Here is an 18,828-nt window from a genome sequence, read left to right as displayed (position 1 = left end):
TGGATGACGGGTTTCCGGATAACGCATCCATCTCCTGTACTGTTTAATTATTAGAAAAAAAGGAAATTGTTTTTAGAAATTTGGATTATTTGGATAAAATTGAGTCTATGGGGGACAACCATCCCGTAATTCAGAGTTTTCTGGATTATAGTTTTCCGGATAACAAATCCCATCCCTATATATGTCAATAAAGCTGTGTTGGCAGCTGCTATGTTTGGCAGAATCACACGTGGTATTGGCACCTGCTCGCCAGTGATCAAGATGACGGTTGGGTATGGCAGTTGTGCGGTCAAAGACGATGGCTGGCGCAGCTCTGCAGTTATGGATGCAGTACAGTTAACTTGGCGAAGTTGTAAGTAGTGCTGATGGGAAGGGGGCTAGGTTGCCTACACTATAGAAGAAAATACTTTTGATAGGGAGGTTTAACTTCCCCTTTAAAGGAGTGGTTCTCTTTAAGTAAACTTTTAGTATGGTAGAATAGCCAATTTCAGGCAACTTTTCAGTTGGTTTATAGTAATTATTTTTTTTTTATTATTAAACTTATTAAACTTTTTCTTATGACTCTTTCCCACTTTCAAATGGGGGTCACTGACCCCATCTAAAAACAAATACTCTGTAAGGCAACACATTTATTGTTATTGCTACTTTTTATTACTCATCTTTCTTTTCAGTTGGTTTATTGTAATTATTTTTTTTTATAGTTTTTTTTAATTATTAAACTTTTTCTTCTGACTCTTTCCCACTTTCAAATGGGGGTCACTGACCCCATCTAAAAACAAATACTCTGTAAGGCAACACATTTATTGTTATTGCTACTTTTTATTACTCATCTTTCTTTCCAGTTGGTTTATAGTAATTATTTTTATAGCTTTTTTAATTATTAAAGTTTTTCTTCTGACTCTTTCCCACTTTAAAAAGGGGGTCACTGACCCCATCTAAAAACAAATACTCTGTAAGGCGACACATTTATTGTTATTGCTACTTTTTATTGCTCATCTTTCTTTTCAGTCCCTCTCCTATTTATATTCCAATCTCTTATTCAAATCAGTGCATGGTTGCTAGGGGGATTTGGCACCTATCAACTAGATGCCAAAAAATTGCGAACTGGAGAGCTGCTGAATAAAACGTTCAATAACACAAAACCCACACATTCTAATGAAAACCAATTGCAAATTGTCTCAGAATATTGCTCTCTACATCATACTAAAAGTTGAATCAAAGGTGAACAACCCTTTTAAGGCACAGTGCCGCCGCATTAGATAAAGGCATCGTATTTAGGACTCAAGCATTTTGGTCAATGGATCCGATAGCCGATTTTCTAAAATTTTGGTCAATGGATCCCATAGCCGATTTTCTCAAATTTTGGTCAATGGATCCCATAGCCGATTTTCTCAAAAGTTGGTCAATGGATCCCATAGCCGATATTCTCAAATTTTGCTCAATGGATCCCATAGCCGATTTTCTCAAATTTTGGTCAATGGATCCCATAGCCGATTTTCTCAAATTTTGGTCAATAGAACTGATAGCTGATGTTCTCAAATTTTCGTCAATGGATCCGATAGCTGATTTTCTCAAATTTTTGTCAATGGATCTGATAGCTGATTTTCTCAAATCCAAGGTGCAACCTGTATAAAACAGATTTCCCGGTGCTAGCCAGGAAATAAATTATGCCTAAGCAGAACACTAGACATCACAATTCCCACGTGAAAAAGGCTGCCAGCTGCACCAGTGATTCTCTGGCAAGTGGTGGCAATTTAAAGTTAAGAGTGATACACAAAATAGCAGCCATTAAACCTGGCACCAGGTCAGCAACAAAAGATTCAGAGAGGCTGATCCTTGTGCCAATCATGTGACCTTATTCTCGTAATAATGGCGCCATTCACAAATATCTTCTGTGCAACAAACTCTGCTTTTGTTATGTCCCCCCACCTGGCTATAAAGGGGTTTCATGGCAGAGTTTAAGTCCCTTAAATAATCTACCTCTCTGGTTATAAAAGGTACATTTTATTTTGTTTTAAAAAAAAATCATACAACAAAGAATGAATATACAGATAGCGGCAATGAAAAAAGTTAAAATTCCGACCCCCTCTCCCTCCAAAACACTTGCATATTGTATATTTTTCATTATCTTCCCCAGATAAAAAGTTATTCAAACAGACGGAATGAGTGGATTTCTCGCTTCCTATCTTACCCAATGCTGAAAAAAAAAAAACAGGTGGTGCTTTCAATCTGCTGCACTAAATATCTTAAAAGTGGGAAATCAGCCCAAAATAAACTGTGGGTTCTTACCGAAATGGGGGATATATATATATATAGAGATATATATATATATAGAGATATATATATATATATATATATATATATATATATATATATATATATATATATATATATATATATATATATATATTAGGGATGCACCGAATCCAGGATTCGGTTTGGGATTCGGCTTTTTTCGTCATCATTCAGATTCGTCCGAATATTTCAGCTTGGCCAAACTGAATCCGAATCCTAATTCTAAATCACGTGACTTTTTGTCACAAAACAAGGAAGTAAAAATGTTTTCCCCTTCCCACCCCTAATTTGTATATGCAAATTAGGATTTGGTTCGGTATTCGGCCGAATCTCTAGTGAAGGATTCGGCCAAATCTCTCGTGAAGGATTCAGCCGAATCCAAAATAGTGGATTCAGTGTATCCCTAATATATATATACAGTATATATATATAGGTATGGGATCTGTTATTTGGGACCTGGGGTTTTTCAGATCATGGAAATGATCTTTCCATAATTTGGATCTGCATATCCTAAATCTATTAGAAAATCATGGAAACATTAAATAAACCCAATAGGCTGTCCATAAGAATGGGAAACTTGCTTTTCAAGCTTCTTTTTTTGTCTTTGGTTCATCTGGAATATTAAAAAAAAAAAAAAGTGGCTTTTATTTCAAGCTAATGAATCACTGAGCATGTCAATGACAAATGTCTCTAGAAAGACCTCAGGGTGTTCCCACCGCGAGAAAGAGAGGTGGGTAGGGAGGCATTGATGTAATATTATATTTGGTAGCTAACAAAAGAATATAATTGTTGCCCAAAGGCCACCACTGGACCACTCCTTAAAGCAGTGATCCCCAAACAGTAGCTCACGATGTTGCTCTCCAAACCCTTGGATGTGGCCTCAAAGCAGGTGCTTAATTTTGAATTTTGAATTCCTGGCTTGGAGGCAGGTTTTGGTTTCATTAAAACCAGGCGCACTGCCAAACAGAGTCTCAATGTAGGTTGACTATCCACATAGGGGCTACTAAATGGCCAATCACAGCCCTTATTTGGCACCGGAATATTTTTCATGCTTGTGTTGCTCCCCAACTCCTTTTACTTCTGAATATTGCTCACGGGTTGTAAAGTTTGGGGAACCCTGTCTTAAAGGGTATTCACATACATACATTCATCGTAAATAAGATTATAACATTCCTAATCTCTTTTGATCCTGCTGACTGTTTGTTGGAAGCTTGACCGTGGGTTTTTAGCAAATGCACCTATAAGAAATGTTATTGATCCTAAATGGTGTTCCATTCGGGGCTTTGATGCAACAAAGTTTGTTAGAGATGTTCTCCTTTTAGTAGAACTTACAAAAGCTCCAACATTCTAAATAGCTGCCTTTGGTTAATCTATAGTTATTTCCATGGAGTGGTTTTACCTAATACACCTTAAGTGTCTGGCCACACGGCAGATTCTGGGAGATTAGTCGCCAGGCGACATATCTCCTCTTTTTCACGGCGAATAATATCCCTGATCTGCCTTCCCCTGGCTAAAATGAAAATCGCCTGGGGGCAGGCACTTGGATCGCTTTATTTTCCAAAGTCGCCCAAAGTTTCCTCGTGAGGCAATTATGGGCGACTTCGGAAAACAAAGCGCTCAGAGTGCCTACCCCCTGATGATTTTAATTTTAGCCTGCGGAAGGCAGGGGAAGACAGATCGGGGCGATTAATTGCGGCGAAGAAGAGGAGATTTGTCGCCTGGCGACTAATCTCCTCGAATCTGCCTGTGTGGCCAGCCCTTAGGGTAAGGTCACACTGGGCGTTTCGGGGAGATTTAGTCGCCTGGCGACTAATCGCCTCGTCTTTGCATCGACCAATCTCCTCGAATGCCTTCCCTCACTCTTGTGCTGGCTAAAATGAAAAATCGCCGGCACAAAGCAAACGCTGCGATTTGTTTTCCGAAGTCGCCCGAAGTTTCCTCGTGAAAAAAAAAATAGACAATAGTGATAATTGGCTTTGCTAAGACACTACATGTGTTTTAGCAGAGGCAATTCTCAGTATTGTCTATGGCAGGTATTTTCTGGTGTTTTGTATCTGTGACAAGTAGCTGCTACTAGTAGATCTGTGTCTTCACCCTTAAGTGGAAGAGACACACGGTCAGATTCGGGGAGATTAGTCGCCGGCAACAAATCTCGAGGCGACTAATCTCCCAGAACTGCCTTCCCGCCTGCTAGAATGCCGACGGCTGGCACTCTGAGTGCATCATTTTCTGAAGTCGCTCGAAGTTTCCTTGTGAGGCAACTTCGGAAAATGAAGCGCTCCAATTGCCATCCCGCCGGCTATTTACATTCTAGCTTGCGGGAAGGCAATTCGGGGAGATTAGTCGCCCCGCCAGGGGGGCTGGGAAGGGTTTTTTTTATTAGCTATAGAGAAATCAGACCCCAACGTCCAGGCCCCACTGCAACTGCGGGGTCTGCTTCCTCTATAGTTATGCTACTGTTTTGGACCCTGTCCACCCACTTGAATACAGCTCTGCCTGTATTAATGAGGTAAGTAGGCATTCTCTCTCCCAGCCTCTAACTTGTATGCAAGTTAAAGAAAGGACAGGGCTGGCTTGTGCCCACAGCCACTGCACCTCATGCTGCATTTTTCTATTTGGCATGAGCTGACAGTGACGTGCCAAATTGGGAGGGCACCCAAGGAAAGCCACCGTCTTTCGTTCTAAAAATACCAGCACTCTGCAGCCAGCTACGCCAAGTCATTGCACCATTTCCCAGGCACAGAATTATGGATAGCCGGGAAAAATAAGTAAATGCCTAGCACCCCTCAATGTTCCACCCTAGGCACATGCCAGCTCTGCCTACCCCTGAGAGCAGAACACTACCCCTGCCGCAAATCCAACCCAACTGATCACTAAGGCCGTGTTTTTGCTCCTCTTAGTGCACCTACACTTTTGGCAGTTGCAAATTACTCCTACTGACCTGGTCCCTGCAAAGGAAACACTTGGTATTCCATGTCTCATCCTAAGGAGCACCAGTTCTACATTTATTAAACGGAATCGCCAAGTGTGCATAGACGTAGTCTGAGACAGGCAGTAAATGGCAGTACAGGTAGGGAAGAGAAGACACATATGCAACAGTCTTTTAAACACTGTTTAGTGGTATTCTTCTTCTCTATGAGTCCAGAGCCAAAAAATACTAAATTTAATACATGATTGCACAAACCATGTATCTGCTTGTTAAAACTTACCAGCTCTGTATCATTTATACTGTGAGAAATCCTGAGTTTAAAAGAAAAGAAAAATGTATCACTCTTGGTTTGGAAAGAGCGATGGCATAAAAATAAGTTGCCCTGGTGGCAAAGCCCACAGAGACACTCAATTTGCCTTCTAGTAAAATACCAGACTCAAAAAAAGAAGACTTAAGAAAAATACATGGCTTTATATGTTCCCAGCTAGCACTATCTGAATCATTCTGTACAATGAAGCTGATCTTCTCCGTTCTGTTGGGTTCCAGATGGAAATCCCTTGGCGCATCCTGCAGTCTTCTGGATTCCACTCACAGAATTTCTCATTCCAGTCAAGCAAAACAAGTGAGTCAGCGCTCGTCGTGATGTGTTTGAAAGATGCAGGGTATGTTCCTGGTTTAAGTTCCTGTTCCCAGTTGAGTATACCTCATTTGGACCATCTGGTGCTCTTTCTTTTTCCTCTCACAAGGAATCAGGTCACAGAACAACACTAATCCATTTGCTGCTGCACACAACAAGAATACGGACCTGCCCACTACCTAAGGTTCAAGGTTGTGAGCCTCTGCCTCAGAAGAAGCTTCAAAAAGTCTTGTTGAAAACTCTGAGCTGTAATACTGCAACAATGCACAACACATGATAAGATATTATTTCTGGAGCACTTGTGCCATCAACATCACTGCATCCAATATACTTGAGAATTTCACAGTAAACTGACTGCAGATTCTGTGATTGAGGAAGTGAAGGCGAAGGTCTACCAAAAGTAAGGTCTACCAAAAGTAAAGCCTGAAGCGGTCAGTAACCGTTTATCAGCCTTAACAAAGCTGTTTAAGCTCAGGCAATAAAACAATTGGCTATTGAGTATCCAAACAGAGTATAATGAGGGTACTAAAACCTGTATATTTTCCTACGTTGAGTCCAAAGAGTCCAACTCAAAGACCTCATCGTTAGAAGGGCTAGTGAAGAATGAGTGACTAGGAGGCCGATTGTCTTCTGGACTGCTGAGGCCCAGACTCTTCTCAAAGTCCAACAACTGTCCCATAAAGTTAAAATTTGGCGAGATGTTCGTCTTTCTCCTCTTGACAAAGTCGTAGGCGTCGTTCAGGGATAGGTTGAGCTTCTGCATGAGGTAGGCCACGGTGACGGTGACAGATCTGCTGATTCCAGCCAAACAGTGCACGAGTACCCCGCAATTATGGGATGCTGCCTCATCTAGAAATGAGAAACATGAATAGCTTTTGTTACCATTTATCAAACAGTCATTGTTAAACTAGATTTAATAGCAAAAATGTGTAATTTAATCTTCTCTTGGGCACAGCATAAACAATGGCCACAGTACAGTTTGCACCCTGCAGAAAGGGTTTCGTAATAATCTGTACTCACGCAACATTGACTGGTTCACTCTGATCGATTTTTACATTAGGAAGCTTAGATATTCATCTGTTACCCCTGGAAAGGCTGTCTGTAGCCCACCCCACTGCAGTGGATCAGGAACCCACGGGCCATCCGCATGGTGGGCACATGCAGTATAATCCGACCGAGTCCTGATCACATTGCAGGTTTTCCGCGGGTCACCGACTCGCTGCACGACTCTAGTCCAAGGCTTCCTTGTTGGCTCCCAGTCCATAAGACTAAAGTAAATGGACTCGCTGAGTAATGTTGTACATGTTTTACAAGTGGCTTCTTTAGCTTAACTGAGTGAGAGGGGATTCTCAGGCTTTAGACGGATCACTACTAGGCACTGTATTTAGTTTCCTTAGGGCAGTGATCCCCAACCAGTGACTCACGAGCAACATGTTGCTCTTCGACCCCTTATTTTTAGAATTCCTGGCTTGCAGGCACGTAGTTGCATAAAAACCAAGTGTACTGCCAAACTGAGCCTCCTGTAGGCTGCAATCATCATAGGGGCTACCGATCATAGCCCATATTTGTCATTCCCAGGAACTTTTTGCATGTTTGTGTTGCTCTCCAACTTATTTGTACATTTGAATGTGGCTCGCGGGTAAAAAAAAGTTGGGGACCCCTGCCTTAGGGCAACTGTCTTTAAAACATTCTCATGGTCCCATCAGTCATTGTAGCGTATACAGACCAACCATGTGTCCGTATGAAACATATTTTTTCTGATAACCCAACAATATTTGTGCCCTCTCCATCATACCCAAACAACAGAGAGTGGAGAGGTAAAAATAGACCCAGAGACAAAGACAATAAATGGCAGAGAAGGAGGGGAGGAGGGACATCCATTAATGTAACCTTATCCGGAAAGCAGTTAGAATCCAAGCTGAAGGTCAGACTCAAAGACAAACACATGCAAGACAAACATGTCCTCAAGATGCCTAGAAAGATTTACACCACAAATTTTAATAACTTAATCTTTATTGCTACCTGTCCGAGGTTCCCGAATTACAATGCGGTGGATTAATGCAGGCAGCGTTAAAATGCACGGCTCTATTCTCTACTCTAAAATCAATCTGAGGAATACTCTTGGCTAGTACTTTCACACACTATACACTGGACTTTATCTATTGTTTAGACAGCCAATGCCACAGCACATAGATGCAGTAACAGTAAATTAATTACATTAAAGGGACACTACCAGTTTTTTTTTACAGATTGTTCTTCTATATAGTATCTTACTTGTTGTGAATAAGGGTGGCCATACACAGGCAGATTTAAGCTGCCGATTTGGGTCCTTTAGATCAATTTGGCAGCTTATCCACCAATGTATGGACCCAATCCTCCGACAGGCCCAGGGTCAGACTGGAGCCTTGGCGGGGGCCCATGAGGGCCGGGGCCCAATAGGTTTTTTCCTGGTGTCCCGCTGGCCCAGTCTGACCCTGGACAGTCCATCCCCAATCAATGTCTGGCCAAAAAGAGTCCTGATGTTGATCGGGCAGGCTTGATCAAGGACTGCAAGGACTCATTGATGTGGTCCTCGCTCCGACTTATCACATCCCCTTGAATTTATTTCCATTGTTTGGACCAAGGTGGGCACATTGGTGGAAAGATTTGCTCGTTTGGTGACCTTGGTGATTCTTACAGTGTATAGCCACCTGTAGTACATTTTTAACCCATCCCATAACATATAAATATTCATACCTACTAACAAAATTCTGCCATTAGATAGTGGCTAGACCACTGGTCAAAAATGGCTTGTTTAAATAATAGTCCAAACACCCACATGACAGCAAAGAAAAGTATCTTTTAGACTTCTACTACTGCTAAAGCTTCCATCAATCTTTGATTGCAGCAATGTCCAGGCTGATGTCCAGACCCTGGTCAAAAACATCCCCAGTCAAGTCCAAAGCAAAGTACTGGTCCATGGCATTTGGGCCTGGACATTCTCCGCAGTGATATCAGACCATCTAATTAAGCCACCATAGCCTCTATAAAGTCTGAATGTGACCTTAAAGAACCTACAATAGGGGACTGCAGGTAATAAGGACCCAACTTCTGTGTTTGCAGACACCCAAGTTCTGTACCATCAAAGCACAGAAAATAAGGCTTGTCATCAAAATAAAAGGGTTATTTAACATATACATATATTTAAGCAGTAGACTATAGATGTAGACTGCAGGTAAGAGAAACCCATAGACAGCCAGGCTACTGACTATGCAAGCTCTTTTCAGTCATGTATATAAATATAGTTCTTTAATCCACATATTTAATTTAAGTATATACTTTTTTATTTATGTTACATGAGGATAAATAAATGTAAGGATAATTATATTTAAGATCGCCATAAATAATGCTTTTTCTTGATTAGAACTCACCAATAAACTGAATGGCTTCCGGAAAAAACTGGGATAAGTTTTGGCTCCAATGGTCTGATATCGGAATCTGCTTGTAGTGAAACTCTCCATCCTTCTCAAAGATATTAGGGAGATTTGGGGTGACGTTAAGGATATAGCGTATGCCAAGTTTAGCCAAAGTGTCAATGTTACCAGAATCCCTTGCGCTGCCCAAGTAAAGGTGTGGCAGGATTTGCACGGGGAAAGATGGTGCCTGGTTACGTGGGCTCATACCTTCTGAATCCACCCCGCTCAGAGGCTCCCTGTCTAGGTCCGATTCAAAGTCTGAGCAGTCAGAGCTAATGGACAATCCACCAAGTCCCAGCACTGGGGTCGGAGGCAACGGTGAGTTGCTGGCACAACTTGTGCAATCAAGATTGGTTTCACAATGGTGAGGAAACTCAGCTTGAAATTTACTGAAGCCACCTATGAAAATAAAATTATCATTAATTACAGCAAGACATGATAGCTATGAAAGCAACAGTATCAAGATCAATAGCCATGGTCAATACACTTTCAGAGTACTTGGTAGGTGCCTACAACTTGGCTACTCCTGCTGGGGTTCCTACTACTAATGGTTCAGTAAAGTAAAGAAGTAAACGACAGTTGAAATAGATCAGATAAGTTTTGGATTTAACTTTGTAACCAAAGAATGGCTTTAGCACTGATTTTGTCACTGACTTTTGAAGCAGGACATTTGGCTTCATTGGAGGAAATCACGGAGACCCACGCTAAACAGCACAGGGATGCACTCTGACCCATAGACTATGCTATAGACAGATACATTATTATGGACTTGCAGTACGGTGTCAACTATAATATTCCAAGACAATATTCGGATTATTTTGTCTTTTTTTAACCCATAAATTCGGTTTAGTGGTGTGCTTTGTCACTTCTCTCAATCATGGCCTTTTCCTATTGATCTTTAAGTCCTAATCAAACCACTCCTTGGGGAAGTTCAGATGATTAATCCTGACAAGCCCAAAAGAGCAGTTAGCCAGGAACTATCAGTGTCTAACACAGGATGGTCGTCCACCTGTGCAATAACATTAGTTTTAATGCACTATTGAAACACTTGGTTTGGGGGGCAATTCTATCGAACCAAAATGTATCTGCTTCTTTTCATGGGAGGCATTAGCTTGTGCTATACCTTGCTATTTTCTGTCCCATTTAAACAATTCAGGACTCTAGCCAAGACTCCAATGCCTTGCCTGTTGTTTCACAACTATGTATTGCGGATATCTGTAACCTAATCATAAACTGCCACAATGGGATTTACCTAGAAGGTAATACGCTTGGCATCCTTCCTTCCGAAGTCTATGCAGAAGCATTACAATAATGGGCTCTTGCTCATCCCCATGACTTGCTTCAAGACATTCAAGGCTGGAGGTGCACTCATCGTATAAAAGGGCCACACCCCTTACTGTTGAAGGGGATCCTGGGAGTAGAGAGTGGGCTGAGAGATTGCCCTTGCGCAGCCGCCGCAGCATCAAACCAGGCAGAGCCACATGCAAAGCTTTCTCTACGTGTGAAGAATCATAGAGTTCCCGGCTTCGACAATCCAAAATACGGAGATTTTGCGACAGAGAGTCCAACTCATCCCTAAGCCATGCTGTTGATTTACAAAGGGACTCCATTGGTCCTGTTTAGTACTCAGGCAGCCACGGAAGAGGGAAAAGGGGTCCTGTCCACGTTCGATAAAAGCTTTGCACCCATGCGATTCGATCTTTATTGTTCAGGGCATCTTCTTGATGAAATGGTAGAATCTAGAAATCAAACCAAAGGAAAAAAAAAAAAACTTATTTAAGGTCTCCCTATGAAATTGTACAAAGGAAACTCTTTGCTTCTGTGTTTTTGGCCAGACAGACAACCTCATAAACTGACTCTTACATACAAGTTACTGACAGGTATGGTGCACACCTTTGGTGGCGCTCTGCAATCTTAAGGTGGCCCAAAACCCAGACTGTTACACAATTCATTTGGACATGTTCAGATGATGGAATTTACTAACAGTTGGAAGAGGAAAACATCTCTGAATATACAGGGGCTGATTTACTAAGATAGGTATTACTTTGGTGTAGCTACTAGTGATGTGGAGGTTGACCTGAAACTTGTGGTGACCCACGGGTTGACCACCGGTTGGGTGGGATTGAGTTAAAATTTTGTCAACCATTGTGAGTTAGGATTGGGTACAGGTCAGATTGGAAGAGTACACTCCTCCACTGCTCCTGAAGATTCCCTGTCTTGGAACCAGAGGCACACGCAGAAGTAGAGCATAGAGTGAAAAGACACGAGGGGTTGGGTGTGGGTCCTACAATGTTGCAGGTTAGTGTTGGTGTGGGTTAAAGGGATTTTGCCATGATTTTTAGGATGTAGTTTTTGTTTCTAAATTACACTGCAAATAATTCACTTTACCATATAAAATGGCATTCCTGGACCAGCACATATACTTTTTAGTTGTAATATTGGTGTGTAGGCAGCCATCTCAGGTCATTTTGCCTGGTCATGTACTTTCAGAAAGAGCCAGCACTTTAGGATGGAACTGCTTTCTGGCAGGCTGTTATTTCTCCTACTCAATGTAACTGAATGTGTCGCAGTGGGACCTGGATTTTACTATTGAGTGCTGTTCTTAGATCTACCAGGCAGCTGTTATCTTGTGTTAGGGAGCTGCTATCTGGTTACCTTCCCATTGTTCTGTTGTTAGGCTACTGGTAAATGGAGGGGAGTGATATCACTCCAACTTGCAGTACAGCAGTAAAGAGTGAGTGAGGTTTATCAAAACACAAGTCACATGACTGGGGCAGCTGGGACACTGACAAAATGTCTAGCCCCATGTCAGATTTCAAATTTAAATATCAAAAATCTGTTTGCTCTTTTGAGAAATGGAATTCAGTACAGAATTCTGCTGTAGCAGCACTATTAACTGATTCATTTATTACTGGTTAGGGTTGGGTATGGGTTATATTTTTCGTGACCCACACATCCTTAGTAACTACCCATAATATTGATAAAAAAAACTGCTTGTTGACTGGTAGCTACGCAACCTCCACACAATTTAACCCCCATGTTAGTAAACCAGAACCAGATTGTTTGTAATGGAGCTGTTTTTGGAAATGTTGTTTTCTTTTTCTATAAATCAAGGACAAGACACTCATGAAACTGGCAGTGGACTAAAAGAGAAAATGCTTTTTAACTACTCCCCTGCAAATTTTATGGCAATTATAGCACTCTTCTGCAAATCAAACGTGAAACCTCTGCCAATAAAACTATGGATTTTTTTTTTTTTAGAACATTGCATTTCACCAAGCAAGGCATTTAAATCAGTACTTATGTGACTGTGTGAAATATTGAACATGCCCTAACAGTCTAGCCTATTTTTAACGTTCAAGCTTCTGTATGAGAAAAAAAAAAAAACAGCAGTCGCGATTTTACATGGACTTTTAAATGATCCCTGACAGATTGTGATAAAATAACAAAAAAGAGAGAACATTTCAGCCACGTGTTTTATCAACATGGAACAGATTTAGAAGTTGTCTCACAAATGAATGGATCAGACAGTGTAGACAGTGAGTTTGTTACCACCATTAGAGAGAAGCATCACTGACATATAAAGTGTTACTTACTGTTCATCTTACAATAACTGTTATATTACAGCCACCATCCATTATTATTATTGTTATCCTTTATCACTACTATTCACACATTGTTTTCTTACAATACCTGCTATCCCACAGTCACACTCCCTTCCCAGAGACTATTATCCACTGTTACTATAGGCACCATCTCTCCCTACTATACTTGCTATCCCACAGACACACTCCCTTCCTAGAGACTATTATCCCACTGTTACTATAGGCACCATCTCTCCCTACTATACCTGCTATCCCACAGTCACACTCCCTTCCCAGACACTATTATCCCACTGTTACTATAAGCACCATCTCTCCCTACTATACCTGCTATCCCACAGTCACACTCCCTTCCCAGAGACTATTATCCACTGTTACTATAGACACCATCTCTCCCTAATATACCCTCTATCCCACAGCCACAAGTGCCAATATCCCAACTTCCCTGCTATGTATGAAAGAAAAAAACATAGTGTTCTTTTGGAGTGTTAACACACCACTCATGTCCAACTGCATGTATTTTATTAAACACTGTGGAAGTCAGCCATATTGTCTACATACCTTCAGATGCTGAGATCACTCTGCTTGATATTTTGAGTCTTTTTACAGATGTGCAGAAGAGGGGACACACGTCTCAGTTCAATGTTCATTGAACAGTTCCAATAAATGGCTCAATGTCTTTAACCCCATACTATAGGCAGATCAAAGGTCCAAGCATGCGTGCCCACGTTATACTTTATTATCAGACTTGCGAATCAATCATTTTGACGTAATTGTAAGAAGATACCATTAAAACCATCACAAAGCTTATCTTAATGGCCTCATCATTTGTGTCCTACAAACGCAATTAGTAGAAGTAGACATTTCTTTTTGGCTCAGATAGGGGCCTTTTTCAGAGGATTATCCTTCCCAGGGTACTATTCATCTGGAAACAAGTGTTCATGCTATCCAAAACCACTTGGAATGGCAAGTTTCAATTCATCTAAAATAGATGGCCAACTCTTTATCACGGGTCTTTGACAAGAAGGCATCCAGGAGCGTTCCAGTGTTATAAGTGCGATTCGATCAAGAAAATGTTCGGTTTTCTTTAGACTGTTAATAGAATAGAAGCTCGGATTATCCTCGTGATCTGCAAAGGGAAAAGCAGACATAGAATGTTAAAGGCTACGCTCGTATGTGAAGAATAACTGAAAAAAGGTCAGTGGGAGAGGCTTTTGCTGCTTGTTTTTCATGGAAACCCACCCCCAATTTCCTCTTTCAATCCCCTCATATATATATATCTCTCATAGCTGTTGAGTGGATTTCCTCTGGATATGACCTCACTATGGGCAAGGATGTGACACAATCCTTCCCTTGCTAAATCAGAACTACATCAAAGCCACACACAGGCAGAAAATACACCTCCTAAATATCCTAAAGCAACTTGAGGAACACTGCAGTTTGTTTCTATAAAACGGCTTCTATTAAAACTATACTGAATATATAGGAGAAGCGTTTCGTTGTGGAACGTAAATCCTACAAGACAGAAGGATTACGGTGCCGCTCTTTTTCTAATTTTCATCATTATCCATTTGTTTTAGCTTATGTTACCACAAATTTTTTTTTCTCATTACAAACATTGGCTGACATCTGTTTCCAAGCAGGACCCAGCAGGCTTCTTACTGTCTCAAGTTTCGTGCCAAAACATCAGTCTTCTTAACTGTAAATCAGGTGGTGGCAGGTCTGTAATCCCATCATACAATGAAAGCACTGGGTAATAAACATGATCCTCTCCGAAAATGTCTGCATAGGCTCCAGTTGTTATCTGATCGTATAATAGAAATTTGTCACCCTGGGCAAATATCCCATCTTCTAGCAATCTTGACAAATGAGTGGATCTTTTTGTTCACAGTTTCTTAAAATTGGGCAGGGTGTGAGGTTCAAAACCCGAACCTTCTGCTCAAATGACACATCACAGCTGAGCAAACTCTCTTTAGGAAACCAAAACTGTGCTCAGAGGCGAGTAAAATGACACCTAATTCTCAATATTGGGGACACCGTGACATTATTTAACTGGAATACAACTATGGCTGACGAAAGTAAAAATACTGCAAGATGATATAGTATTATTTCACAAAAAAGATGTTAAGGCCTAACATCTACCAGCAGTATATGTTTTGGTATTTTGGGTGTATATTTGGTATATGCTTTGTGAGACAGTTCTTCCTGGTGTGTTGATTAAGTAATTCTCCCTTTGCTGCCATGTTTTAGTCACCCTTTAAACTGGTTGAGTGCATAGTATAGGACTAGGGAGAATGTGTTTATGGCTCCTGGAGAAGAACCTGGAGAAGCAGAACATCTTTTTAGAGTCAATGAAGAAGTTCACAGGAGTGACAGCATACGTGGAGGGATTTGTCACCTAAGGTTAAATCTGTGCTACTGCAGATGCAGAATATCCTGAAAATGTTTTCCAACAGGCAATTCATTAAATTGCTAATGGAAAAACCTACCCAACTCTTCGTTTTCTGAAGTCTTCCTAAGTTTCTTCGTGGGGCTTCTTCACACAAAGGTCATCGGTTCCTGAAAAATCCTTAGCAGCTGATTTATCAGAGGTGGAGATGCTCAACCTCGAGGTAACACCCATATTCTCACACAGGTAAACTTTGTTATCTATCAAAAGTTTTGATGCCAACTTTTTCTCAATGAAAGAAATCGTAATCTGAAACCCGTCAAGATCCATTTAAAGGAGAAGGAAAGGTTAAAACTAAGTAAGCCTTATCAGAAAGGTCCATCTAAATATACCAGTAAACCCCCAAAGTAGTGCTGCTCTGAGTCCCCTGTCAAAAGAAACACAGCATTTCTTTCCTTCTATTGTGTACACATGGGCTTCTGTATCAGACTTCCTGCCTTCAGCTTAAACCTCATTGCCCTGGGCAAGAGCATGCTCAGTTTGCTCCTCTACCCCCCCCCCCTCCTATCTCTACTGTAATCTGAGCCCAGAGCAGGGAGAGATTCAGGCAGGAAGTGATGTCACACCACATTAATACTGCAGCTTCTATCCTAACCAAACAGAGAGTTTCTAGAGCTTTTTACTCAGGTATAGTAAAACATTCTACAGAATAAATATAGCATTCTAGCTTGCACTATTGCAAGCTAATCTATTGGCACTAAAATGCCTTTGTAGCTTTCCTTCTCCTTTAAAGCAATGGAGACATCAACGTGTATTTCAAATAATCTCTTCCTTCAGAAATCTAGAACAGGTTCTTGAATGTGTATATCATTATAGGCAATAGAAAATGTATGCAATTTCTCATACATTTTCGCTATCGAGAAAACTCAACCATCAAAACCAAAAATTGAATTTTATTTTTGGCTACTGGGATAATAACTGGTGGTTGCAGACCCAAAGCAAGAAGAAGGAACCCACACCTCAAATCTTTTGCAGCCAATTGGATATATGTCTAAACCCCACATGGAATTGGTGTCCAAAGTATTCTGACTCAGGTATATTATTACATTCCTATTGAGAGTCACTAGCAATAGACTAGGGGAAAAACAGTCAAGAACCAAAATATTCTTTGAGAAAGCAATATTGCCAGTACAAAGTTCACTTAAGGATTAAAAGAGGAGCATTTTCTTATTAGGGAATTATTGCGTTCAATAGAAACTGTTTGGTAAAGCCAAGCCTGCAGCCAATATTCTACCATTTGCCATTGCAATATCGATGTTAGATTTAACTGTACTCTATGGCTGCCCTAATGAGAAATAACATGGCATTACCCACTTTTGTCAAATCCACAAAACATATGCAGAAGAATAAAAACACAATTTAAATTAAAGAGTGTATATTGTTTGTTCCACAATGACAGATTTGGTGTTTCAATGGGAAGTTTGTAGCTATAGGCCCTTATAAAGCCCAGGTGAATTTTATACACATTTATTATACAGGTCCTTAAAGCAGCACACAAACCATATCTTTAGTAATTCACTATAAGGTCTGTAAACTATCTAGAGCAGTGATCCCCAACCAGTGGCTCGTGTTGTTCACCAACCCCTTATATGTTGCTCTCAGTGGCCTCACAGTAGGTGCTTATCTTTGAATTCCAGGCTTGGAGGCAAGTTTTGGGTGCATAAAATCAGGTGTACTGCCACAGAGAGTCTCCTGTAGGCTGCAAGTCCACATATTTATTAACAAAAACCCAATCACAGCCCTTATTTGGCATCCCCAGGGACTTTTTCATGCTTGTATTGCTCCCCAAATCTTTTTACATTTGAAGGTGGCTCACACTTAAAAAGGATTGGAGACCCCTGTTCTAGAGGCTACCCCTCCTGAGTAGCATGTGACAGACAATGGTCTATGCTGGTAACACCCATATTCTCGAGGTAACACCCATATTCTCACACAGGTAAACTTTGTTATCTATCAAAAGTTTTGATGCCAACTTTTTCTCAATGAAAGAAATCGTAATCTGAAACCCGTCAAGATCCATTTAAAGGAGAAGGAAAGGTTAAAACTAAGTAAGCCTTATCAGAAAGGTCCATCTAAATATACCAGTAAACCCCCAAAGTAGTGCTGCTCCGAGTCCCCTGTCAAAAGAAACACTGCATTTCTTTCCTTCTATTGTGTACACATGGGCTTCTGTATCAGACTTCCTGCCTTCAGCTTAAACCTCATTGCCCTGGGCAAGAGCATGCTCAGTTTGCTCCTCTTCCCCCCCCCTCCTATCTCTACTGTAATCTGAGCCTAGAGCAGGGACAGATTCAGGCAGGAAGTGATGTCACACCACATTAATACTGCAGCTCCTATCCTAAACAAACAGATAGTTTCTAGAGCTTTTTACTCAGGTATGGTAAAACATTCTACAGAATAAATAAAGCATTCTAGTTTGCACTATTGCAGCTAATCTATTGGCACTAAAATGCCTTTGTAGCTTTCCTTCTCCTTTAAAGCAATGGAGACATCAACGTGTATTTCAAATAATCTCTTCCTTCAGAAATCTAGAACAGTTTCTTGAATGTGTATATCATTATAGGCAATAGAAAATGTATGCAATTTCTCATACATTTTCGCTATCGAGAAAACTCAACCATCAAAACCAAAAATTGAATTTTATTTTTGGCTACTGGGATAATAACTGGTGGTTGCAGACCCATAGCAAGAAGAAGGAACCCACACCTCAAATCTTTTGCAGCCAATTGGATATATGTCTAAACCCCACATGGAATTATTACAGTCCTATTGTGAGTCACTAGCAATAGACTAGGAGAAAAACAGTCAAGAACCAAAATATTCTTTGAGAAAGCAATATTGCCTGTACAAAGTTCACTTAAGGATTAAAAGAGGAGCATTTTCTTATTAGGGAATTATTGCGTTCAATAGAAACTGATTGGTAAAGCCAAGCCTGCAGCCAATATTCTACCACTTGCCATTGCAATATCGATGTTAGATTTAACTGTACTCTATGGCTGCCCTAATGAGAAATAACATAGCATTACCCACTTTTGTCAGATCCACAAAACATATGCAGAAGAATAAAAACACAATTTAAATTAAAGAGTGTATATTGTTTGTTCCACAATGACAGATTTGGTGTTTCAATGGGAAGTTTGTAGCTATAGGCCTTTATAAAGCCCAGGTGAATTTTATACACATTTATTATACAGGTCCTTAAAGCAACACACAAACCATATCTTTAGTAATTCACTATAAGGTCTGTAAACTATCTAGAACAGTGATCCCCAACCAGTGGCTCGTGTTGTTCACCAACCCCTTATATGTTGCTCTCAGTGGCCTCACAGTAGGTGCTTATCTTTGAATTCCAGGCTTGGAGGCAAGTTTTTGGTGCATAAAATCATGTGTACTGCCACAGAGAGTCTCATGTAGGCTGCAAGTCCACATATTTATTAAGAAAAACCCAATCACAGCCCTTA

The 18,828-nt window shown here is 40.7% G+C and overlaps 1 protein-coding gene across 1 annotated transcript in view; it reads right to left on the bottom strand.

Annotated features, from left to right (window-relative positions):
• Nucleotides 1–5,393: 5,393 nt before the first annotated feature.
• Nucleotides 5,394–18,828, bottom strand: part of dusp9.L (dual specificity phosphatase 9 L homeolog) — a 31,067-nt gene continuing 17,632 nt past the window's right edge. The window contains exons 2-5 of the mRNA XM_018241475.2: nt 13,480–14,047; nt 10,569–11,055; nt 9,272–9,715; nt 5,394–6,710 (exon numbers count right to left, since the gene is read on the bottom strand). Of these exons, the coding sequence (XP_018096964.1) occupies nt 6,406–6,710; nt 9,272–9,715; nt 10,569–10,926 (1,107 nt within the window). The 5' untranslated portion in view covers nt 10,927–11,055; nt 13,480–14,047 and the 3' untranslated portion in view covers nt 5,394–6,405. The remainder of the gene's footprint in view (nt 6,711–9,271; nt 9,716–10,568; nt 11,056–13,479; nt 14,048–18,828) is intronic.

The sequence above is a fragment of the Xenopus laevis genome, chromosome 8L (genome assembly GCF_017654675.1).
Source record: "Xenopus laevis strain J_2021 chromosome 8L, Xenopus_laevis_v10.1, whole genome shotgun sequence".
In the NCBI taxonomy this organism is placed as follows: domain Eukaryota; kingdom Metazoa; phylum Chordata; class Amphibia; order Anura; family Pipidae; genus Xenopus; species Xenopus laevis.
Note: the sequence above shows the minus strand (reverse complement) of the source record. Positions and strands in the feature narration are given on the sequence as shown.